This window comes from Dermochelys coriacea, chromosome 20 (genome assembly GCF_009764565.3).
Source record: "Dermochelys coriacea isolate rDerCor1 chromosome 20, rDerCor1.pri.v4, whole genome shotgun sequence".
Taxonomy (NCBI): Eukaryota; Metazoa; Chordata; order Testudines; family Dermochelyidae; genus Dermochelys; species Dermochelys coriacea.
In genome coordinates this window covers 6236744-6246847 of record NC_050087.2, presented here as the reverse complement: position 1 = coordinate 6246847, position 10104 = coordinate 6236744, and the positions used below count along the sequence as shown (strand labels likewise).

The window sequence follows — 10104 nt, the reverse complement described above, 5'->3', positions numbered from 1 at the left end:
TCCATCCACAATCCTTTATTATTCCACTTCCAGCATTTTCCAATCCTCGCTGTGATTCCGCGGCCACCCGGCCTCAATCCTCCAGGGGTTTCCGCTGGCCAGGGCCCAGTTCGGGAACTCTCCACTGGCTCTCCTCACAGCACGACCCGGACGGGCTTAGCGGGACCCAGAAGCTCTCCCCGGGGGGCCGGCTCTGTTGGGACAGTCTGGTGGCATTCAGCTGCTTGGCGCGTCAGGGCCGGTCTGCCGAGCCAGCGTGCTCTGTGCCATTCGCAACGCGCCTTCCCTGGTCCGGTTGCCTCCGATGAAACCGCTGGCGTGCACAAAAACGCAGTCCGGGATGCCGCTGAGCTGGGAGAGCGCCTCGTCCCGGACTCCGCGCCACTCCTCCGGCAGGGACAGCCTGGCCAGGAGAGAAACCGAGCAAGGAGGAAAGAGGCGTGGTTGAGCTCAGAGCATTTGAGGTGCGTCCGAAGGTTCTCGATCTCCCTGGCACCCTCACCTGACCCAGCTCAGACACCGAGCTTGTCTGCACCCAGAAATAGTGTGAAATATCCAAGACACACAGGTGCTCTGATTTCCGTTTACATTAGGAGCAGGTTTAAGATGAACCCAAGCGAGCCCCGCTTGGACTTAGTTTACACAGTGTTTGTGCTCGTACAATTATGTCGTTTAGGGGCTTCCACTCCCAACCCCCGCTCCCTTCCCCTCGCAGAGGCAGTGGCTTGTCTCTCCCTCACCCCATTGCTGGTGGGGGGCATGCAAGAGAAGATTGGGGGTGGGGCTTTGGGGGCCAAGCGTCTTACCGGTTCTGGAAGGTGTGGAGCCCGGCAGGGACGCACTGCACTCGCCACTGGCCGCTCTGATCCGCGTACAGGACGAACTTGATGGGTTTCTCCACCCCCAGCTCAGACTCCAGGCTGAAGAGATGCTCCTTCCAGGGGCAGCCGCCCTGGGAGAACACTAGGATCTCGCCACTGGGATCCACCTGCCAGGGGAGAGGGAGACATGGGACTCAGGAAGGGAGGGGAGCAGATAAGAGCTCCCGGGATGCTGGGCCATTACAACCACAATGGATTTGTGCCCTGGGCTGGGACTATTCCTAGCTCTGCCGCTGACCTGCTGAGTGATCTTGGGCAAGTCACTTCCCCTCTCTGTGCCTCTGTTTCCCCTCCCGAGTCTAGAGTCTCAGCTCTTTGAGCAAGTCCCTGACTTGGGCAAGCTCAGGCACAGTCCCTGACTGTGTCTCTGTGCGGTGCCTGGCCCAATGAGGCCCTGTCACTGCCCCAGGGAGGGAGCTGAGGTCAAAAGAAACCCACATGCCCGTGAAAGCAGAGCCACTGGAGTAGCCGGTGGGAATAACTGCCAAGCATGTTCAGTGACCAGAGAAACGCAGGCAGGGGACATGCTGGGAGTCGGGACTCCTGGGTTCTATTCCCAGCTCACTGAGTGGCCTCAGATAGGCTGCTGCCCCACTTCTGCAGAGTGGAAATTTATTGACTCTGTGTGTGTGTGTGTGTGTGTGTGTGTGTGTGTGTGTGTGTGTGTGTGTGTGTGTGTGTGTGTGTGTGTGTGTGTGTGTGTGTGTGTGTGTGTGTGTGTGTGTGTGTGTGTGTGTGTGTGTGTGTGTGTGTGTGTGTGTCTTTGGTGGGCATCAACTGCAGTGGACATCATGTGCTTGAAAATCCTTGGAAGGGGTATGAATTATCCTTGGAAACACAAGCTGGGCACTGGGCCAAGCCTCTCAACCAAATCTAGGCTCAACACCCCAGCCCAGCATACAGCCAATAGGACAGTGATCAGCCTCTGCCATCCCGGGGTCCCCCAAGCTTGAGAATCCCCACGTGGGGAGGCCAGGGCTGGTCCAGCCCCTAGACCAAGAACCCCTGCGTGCTAGAAGATACCTTGAAGCGCTTCTGAATGGCTTCCTCCACCAGCGCACGAGCCGGCAGCCATGAGCGGTGGTAGTAATTGAGACGGTCCAGGAACTCCCGGCCCACCAGCTCCATCGCCTTCTTGAACCCGGCCTGGAGGAGAAACAAGCCAGGGAATTTAGCTGCTCCTTCCCCAGCCCATAGGCACTGACTTTAATTTTTACCTGTGGGAGGCTCCATCCCTGCTCCACCCGGAAGCCTCGCCCCACTCTGCCCCTTCCCCCAAAGCCCTGTCCCTGCTCCACCCCCTCTCCTGAGGCTGCACCTCCTCCTGAGGCCCCCCTCCCAGCCTCTTCCCACACCTGCTTCACCCCCTCCCCTGAGGCCCCTGCCTGCCTGCTGCTCTCTGCCCTCCCTCTTGCCGCTGAACAGCTGTGGTTGGTGGGTGCTGAACCCCCACAATTCTTTTCCCCAGGGGTGCTTGAGCCCCGGAGCACCCACAGATAGATGGGTCAGATAGATAGATAGGAGGTCTGCGCCTATGGTACAGCCCACCCCCCTCTAAGTCTATGCTCCCCTCCATGTTTCCATGGTGCAGCCCACTTGGTACCTGCGCTTTCCCCTCCGCCCGCCCCCACATGCCCACCTCCGTGTCCTGGTCTGTGTCATTCCAGCGGGGGTTGAGGTTGGCCACCCTGGCGCTGAGGTTGGTGGTCACGGCATAGCGAGGCTCCCCGTCCCACTGGGCGATGCCGTTGTCGATGGCGTCGATCTCCTCCACAAAGTTCTCGTACAGCTGGGATGGGGGCGGAGAAGAGGATAAAACAGGGTCTGCGTGGGGGGGGGAGAAAAGGGGGCGCCTTACCCTGCCCACCTCCCGATGAAACCTCTTGGCGGATTCAGGCCGGTCACGAGCAGATCAGAGGCTGTAAAAACGGGCCCATCTGAGTCAGCTGCCACGGTGACCTGCCGGCTTCAGTGCCACAAAGAGGGTTAACTCCCGCCAGCCCTGCAGATACCCAGACCAAGGCAGAGTCATAGAATCATAGAATCATAGAATATCAGGGTTGGAAGGGACCCCAGAAGGTCATCTAGTCCAACCCCCTGCTCAAAGCAGGACCAAGTCCCAGTTAAATCATCCCAGCCAGGGCTTTGTCAAGCCTGACCTTAAAAACCTCTAAGGAAGGAGATTCTACCACCTCCCTAGGTAACGCATTCCAGTGTTTCACCACCCTCTTAGTGAAAAAGTTTTTCCTAATATCCAATCTAAACCTCCCCCATTGCAACTTGAGACCATTACTCCTCGTTCTGTCATCTGCTACCATTGAGAACAGTCTAGAGCCATCCTCTTTGAAACCCCCTTTCAGGTAGTTGAAAGCAGCTATCAAATCCCCCCTCATTCTTCTCTTCTGCAGACTAAACAATCCCAGCTCCCTCAGCCTCTCCTCATAAGTCATGTGCTCTAGACCCCTAATCATTTTTGTTGCCCTTCGCTGTACTCTTTCCAATTTATCCACATCCTTCTTGTAGTGTGGGGCCCAAAACTGGACACAGTACTCCAGATGAGGCCTCACCAGTGTCGAATAGAGGGGAACGATCACGTCCCTCGATCTGCTCGCTATGCCCCTACTTATACATCCCAAAATGCCATTGGCCTTCTTGGCAACAAGGGCACACTGCTGACTCATATCCAGCTTCTCGTCCACTGTCACCCCTAGGTCCTTTTCCGCAGAACTGCTGCCGAGCCATTCGGTCCCTAGTCTGTAGCGGTGCATTGGATTCTTCCATCCTAAGTGCAGGACCCTGCACTTATCCTTATTGAACCTCATTAGATTTCTTTTGGCCCAATCTTCCAATTTGTCTAGGTCCTTCTGTATCCTATCCCTCCCCTCCAGCGTATCTACCACTCCTCCCAGTTTAGTATCATCCGCAAATTTGCTGAGAGTGCAATCCACACCATCCTCCAGATCATTTATGAAGATATTGAAGTCTGCTCTGGCTCAGGCAGATTCGCCAGCCCGGCTCCCGCTGCGGCTCCTTTATCAGCCGCCAAGATGCAGAAAAGGACCCAGCTTGGCCTTCTGAGGCCACAAACTCTGCATTTCCAGCTACCAGCAGAAGGAGCAGCAAGGGCTGCTGGGAAAACGACCTGGCCCGAGGGGCTGAGACCATGAGCCTAGCTACGCCTTAGCTCTGTTATACAGAAACGTGAGCTGGGCTTGGCCGTTGGAGAACAGCGCACCCACCGTAAACCGCAGCAACTCTGGGCATGCGTGAGCAGGAAACCATGTGCAGAGATTCTCCAGATTCCATCCAACCTCTCTACGGCTGCTAGGCAGGCCAGGCCCAAGAGCCCCTCCTGGGGGATCCCAGCAACACAGGGACCCCTCTATCCCACAAGCAGGGACATCCCGTGTCAGGGCAGAGGCAAGGATGGGGCAACCTTACCCATCTGCAATTCTGCACCCCTGCCAAGTCCCATGGGTGCTTTTCAAGTTAGGACAGGCCGAGCCTGTACCAGGAGCTGAACTGGCTCCTGCAGCTTCCGAACAAGGCAGCAGCTACCTGCCTTCCCCTGTCTCTGGGGTGCAGCTGGGATGAACACACCCCCCCACCCCGCCCACATCATGGTGGGAATCCGAGAATATGGACAGTGAGAGCGTGTCTAAAAAAAGCGGGTTTCCTGGGGAAGGTCAGCAGAATAGGACTTTTTACAAAGGGAGCATCAGCCAGCCATTAGAGCAAGGTGATGGTGCCAGGACTCCTGGGTTCCATTCCTAGGTCTGGGAGGGGAAGGGCGTCTAACGGTCAGAGATGGAGGGGCTGGGGTTCCAATCCCATCTCTACGGGCGAGTCACCATTCCTGGCCAAAACACGTCCCTGCTCCGTGCCTCAGTTTCCCCAGCTATAAAACAAGGCTAAGGATACCAATCCACCAAACAGGACGCTGATGAGGATCACTGCATCCATGTCTGCAAAGTGCTTTGAGATCCTCAGACAGGAGGGGCCAGAAAGGGGTATTGATTATGATTTTCCTAAGGAGGAAAAACAGGCCTTTTTAGCCCTGGAGCGTGGGGCACCCCGGTTAGTGCCCACCCACCCTGCCTCCCCACTTCCTACCTTATCGTACAGCACCTGCACTACAGGATCCTCCTCCTTCAGCCCCAATAGACTGGCCAGGATCTGGGAGCCAAAATGGAAATACACCAGCCCCGCACTGCTCAGCTTGGTTTTCCAGGGCTTGTCGGGCCTCAGGCAGTGCATGGACTGTGAAAAGGACCTGCAAAAGGCAGGGAAGAATTAGCCCGAGCTCCTAAGGCCCTAGGGCCACCCCTCCTTCTTTAGTGTATTATACACCAAAATAACTGAAATACTAGCCATTGCTGTGCCCACTGCCTGAGCCCATTAGGGTGTGTCCACACTGCAGTGTAAACCCAGATTGGGGGACCCAGGCTTGTGGACTCAGTGTTTCCAAGCCAGCGCTTAAGATCCACACTGCGTAGTAAACCAGGGCGTACAATGGCTGGACCTGGGTCTCAGAGCCATGCAAACCCATCCATACAGCACTACGCAGCCCTTCTGACTCAGGTCTGTGTCTGGAGCTGCGTCCACACTGCAAAATGACAGGGCTTGCATCCAATTTCGGTGGGACTTGAACTCAGATCTCCCTTTCCTTGCTGAGTTGGGTCCTAGGCTTATTCCTTCACCCACTTACTTCCCTGGTCCTTCTTGCATGAACAGAGAGCAACAATACCCAAAGTCCAAAGGTGCAAACAATTTGATGTTTATTGGGGTGAACTTCCAGCAAGCATGATTCCAGTTTCCTTCCTTAGTGTCCCCCTTCCCAGCTCTGACACCACAGAGCCATACTTGTATCCCTGTTCCCATTTCCCCCTTTAGCAAAACATGATTCCCATTTCCCCACCCCCATTCCCCCCCACCCACATCCTGATTGACTGCAGACTATATAGTAAAACTTGAGTTCAGCTTAGCTATACCTTAACCAATCATTTTCCTGAAATTTAACTAACCAATCCTAACATATTGTAACGTAATTATGTAATCAATTATATCACACCACCTTAATTAGTTTACACCCAGCAAAATTAATTATACAGCAGACAGAAACAATCCGAGAACTAGACAGAGACCATGCAAATAAACAATAGCAAAGTGGGAACTTTAATGACAAAACAATACAGAAGTGAGGATTTCACATCCCAGCTATTGATAAGCGAGTTCTTGCCAGACAGGATGCTCTCAAACTAAGTTTCCTTTTACATCTTCTAGGCACTTCCCTTTCTCTGGAGGCGAGGGGCATTATCAGGACAGGATTGTATCCTAATGGCCCAATAGCACCCGATTTCAATGTGACCGGTCGCTTCCCAGCTTATGGCAGCCTCTGGTGCTTAGCCAAAGGCCTTAGCCTAAGAACAGGGCCTCAGACTGTCGCAGTGAGAGGAGGCCCTTACACCGGCAGACATGATTTTGAGTCTTTCTTTTATATCTTTAGAACTAGCCAAGTGATAAGAATACACCTAAATTCTTAGAGTTATAGGCCTTTACAGACAGGCCTGAACATCTATATCCTAACACCGGGTCCAGAGGGTTTCCTGGCCCAAGTCAGTCAGATTTGTGTGTGGATGGTAGGAGGGTTTGGGCTTAAACCTGAGTCTGAGGCAGTGTAGATATTCCCTAAGAAGGATGGGCCCAGGCCCCATGACCCAGTGACAGTGAGGATGCCTGGGTTCTACTCAGTTGCTTGGTGTAGGACCTTGGGCAAGTCACTTTGCTGTTACATAATTACCTGTATCCCAGGAGAGTCGAGATCAGGGACCCACTGCGCTAGGTGCTGCACAGAGAGACCGGGAAGGAAAAGAAGCCCAGAGAATGGAAGGGACATGTCTAAGGTCAGCAGCAGAGCCAGGAACAGAACCAGGAACTATGTGGCCTGAGTCCCAGCCCAGTCCCCTGTCCGCTAGTCCACTCAGATTCCCCTCCCCCCCTCTGTGCCTCAGTTCCCCCATCTATAAAGGGAGGCGTGATGCTCCTGCCCTTTCCTTTGTCACATGCTTTGAGCCCCTGCAGTGGGAGGGGCCAGGCAGAGGCTGTGCGTTTTGTCCTCACCTCTGGTGATGATCATACCGGTGTTTCTGAGGGTCGTACTCACCACCCACGTCCACCACCACGTCGCACTCGGACAGCAGCTGGGGCTCCCGCGTCCGGATGATCTCCGCATCCTGGAGGGAGGGGGCACACAATGAAAGGTTCCCCTCCACAAAGCAGCTCAGTATGGGAGTGAATTCAGCTCCACCCCGTGTTTATTAGCAGGGGCAGGGCTTGGACTCAGCAGTGGTCAGAGGCACCCAAGGGGGAAGGAACTGGGGCTTTCTGGGGCTGGTGTCTCCTAGGAAAGATGATGGGAGGGATCCCCGTCCCTAGTCCCAGGGTGTGCTAGTCTCCAGAGGGGGTGGGGGGGGGGGTGCCCAGGAGAGGAGCTGGAGGCTCTGGGAAAAGGAGGAAGATGTGCCCGAGAGAGAGCTGTCCAGGGTTTGAGGTCCCAGAAGAGGGTTGCTGAGTCTCGGGGCAAAGGGGACTGGGAATCCCAAGGGAAAGGGAGGGGTGCATGCCCCAGTGCCAGCAGGAGGGGATGGAGGTGTGTCAAGGGACGGGAATGTTGGATCCCAGGAGGACGAGAAGGGGAAAAGGGTACCGGTGGATGGGGGTCCTGTTCTCAGGAGGAAGTCATGGTGTACCGTGGTCTTAGGTGGGGATGCCGGGAGTCCTGGGGGATAGGTGATCCTGGGGTGTATGGGAGGACTGGTATCCCAGTTGGGGGTCCCAATTCCTGGTGGGGAAGGGGCTGCGGGATAAGGGTACCAGCTCCTGGTGGGCAGAAGGGAGTCTCGGGTATAGGTCCAAGTTCCCAGGTGGGGGTCCCAGGATGGAAACAGGGATTTTGGGGGGGGGGGGTCCCAGGCTTCTTAGTTCTCAGGGGGAGGTGTCAGATGGTGGCCCAGGTCCCAGGAAGGCAAACTGGGGGAGGGTGGTTGTGGGGTCTTGGTTTTGGGGAAAGGTCCAGGGAGAAGGTCGTCTTGGGGGAGTGCTCGAGACTGGGAGTCTCAGTTTCCGGGGGGGAAAGAGGGCAGGTGTACTGGGAAAGGGCCTTGGTTCCAGGGGGGCAGAGAGGCTGCAGGGGATGTGGATCCCAGGTCCTGGGCAGGTCCCGATCCAGAGGGATCGGGGGGGGCAGGGCTGGGGAGGTTCCCGGGGGGGTGGGATCCCAGGTCCCAGGGGTAAGGGCTGGGGGGGTCCCAGGGGATGTGGATCCCAGGTCCTGGGGGGACCTGGGTGGGATCCCAGGGGGATGAGGGGGTCCCGGTGGGGGGGGCAGGATCCTGGGGGGTCCCGTTCCGGAGGGAGCTGGAGGCCAGGGCTGGGAGGGTTCCCAGGGTGGGGCGGGATCCCAGGTTCTGGGGCGAGCTGGGTGGGGATGGGTTGGATCCCAGGGGGCAGGGCTTGGGGGGTCCCAGTTCAGAGGGACCTGGGGGGGGCTGGGGAGGTTCGTGGGGGGGCAGGATCCCAGTCCGGAGGGAGCTGGGGGGCAGGGCTGGGGGGGTCCCGGTGGGGGGCGGGATTCCTGGTCCCGGGGGAGTTCCATTCTGGAGGGAGTTGGGGGGGCAGGGCTGGGGGAGGGTTCGGGGGGGGATCCGGTCCGGAGGGAGCTGAGGGGGTAGGGCTGGGGGAGGGTCCTGGTAGGGGGTGGGATCCCAGTTCCCGGGGGGGTCCCGGTCTGGAGGGAGCTGGGGGGGGCAGGGCTAGTGGGGGGTCCCAGGGGGAGCTGGGTGGGATCCCAGGGGGTTGGGGGGGTCCCGGTGGGGGCAGGATCCCAGGTCCCAGGGGTTCCTGGTCTGGACGGAGTTGGGGGGGGTCAGAGCTGAGGGATCATGGGATCCCAGGTCCCGGGGATCGGGGCTGGAGGGTCCCAGGGATCCCAGGTACTGGGGGGGGGAGCTGGGTGGGATCCCAGGAGACAGGGCTGGGGAGATCCCGGTGCGGGGCAGGATCTCAGGTCCCAGGGGTCAGGGCAGGGAGGCCCCAGGGGATGTGGATCCCAGGTCGGGGGGGGGGGTCCTCATGTGGAGAAAGCAGGGTGTGGGGGAGCGGGATCCCAGGTCCCGGTGGGAGCTGGGTGGGTGGGATCCCAAGAGGCTGAAGGGGTCCCGGTGGGGGGGGGTCCCGGTCCGTTGGGAGCTAGGAGGGCAGGGCTGGGGGGTCCCCAGGGGGGAGCAGGATCCCATGTCCAGGGTGGGTCCTAATGTGGAGGAAGCAGGGTATGGGGGAGCGGGATCCCCAGGTCCCGGAGGGGGTCCCAGTCCATTGGGGGCTGGGGGGGCCCGGTGGGGGGGCGGGATCCCCAGGTCCCGGGGGGGTCCCAGTCCATTGGGGGCTGGGGGGGGCGGGATCCCCAGGTCCCGGGGGGGTCCCAGTCCATTGGGGGCTGGGGGGGCAGGATCCCCAGGTCCCGGAGGGGGTCCCAGTCCATTGGGGGCTGGGGGGGCCCGGTGGGGGGGCGGGATCCCCAGGTCCCGGGGGGGTCCCAGTCCATTGGGGGCTGGGGGGGACCCGGTGGGGGGGCGGGATCCCCAGGTCCCGGGGGGGTCCCAGTCCATTGGGGGCTGGGGGGGGCCCAGTGGGGGGGGCGGGATCCCCAGGTCCCGGGGGGGTCCCAGTCCATTGGGGGCTGGGGGGGCGGGATCCCCAGGTCCCGGGGGGGTCCCAGTCCATTGGGGGCTGGGGGGGCGGGATCCCCAGGTCCCGGGGGGTCCCAGTCCATTGGGGGCTGGGGGGGGCCCAGTGGGGGGGGCGGGATCCCCAGGTCCCGGGGGGGTCCCAGTCCATTGGGGGCTGGGGGGACCCGGTGGGGGGGCGGGATCCCCAGGTCCCGGGGGGGTCCCAGTCCATTGGGGGCTGGGGGGGCCCGGTGGGGGGGCGGGATCCCCGGTCCCGGGGGGGGTCCCGGTCCGGAGGGTCCCGTACCCGGTACTGGGGCAGCAGCCGCAGCAGGTAGCAGGCCAGCGCCTCGTCGCAGTGGAAGGTGCCGCGGTGGGTGCCGATGCGCGGGGCCATGGCGCTGCGGGGCCGGGGCCGGAGCACGCGAAGCCCGAGCCCCATCCGCCGCCACTGCGCATGCCCTGCGAGCAGGCGCGCCAAGGCCAAGCGAAGCCAC

The 10104-nt window shown here is 59.4% G+C and overlaps 1 protein-coding gene across 1 annotated transcript; it reads right to left on the bottom strand.

Moving 5' to 3' along the window:
* On the bottom strand, positions 1–10104 carry MYG1 (MYG1 exonuclease). The gene is made up of 7 exons (XM_038379357.2): positions 9915–10104; positions 7002–7114; positions 4995–5154; positions 2521–2670; positions 1905–2027; positions 807–988; positions 1–403 (listed from the first exon to the last, which is right to left on the bottom strand). Exons 1-7 carry the CDS (start codon positions 10047–10049, stop codon positions 217–219), a joined length of 1050 nt encoding a protein of 349 aa, XP_038235285.1. The 5' UTR covers positions 10050–10104; the 3' UTR covers positions 1–216.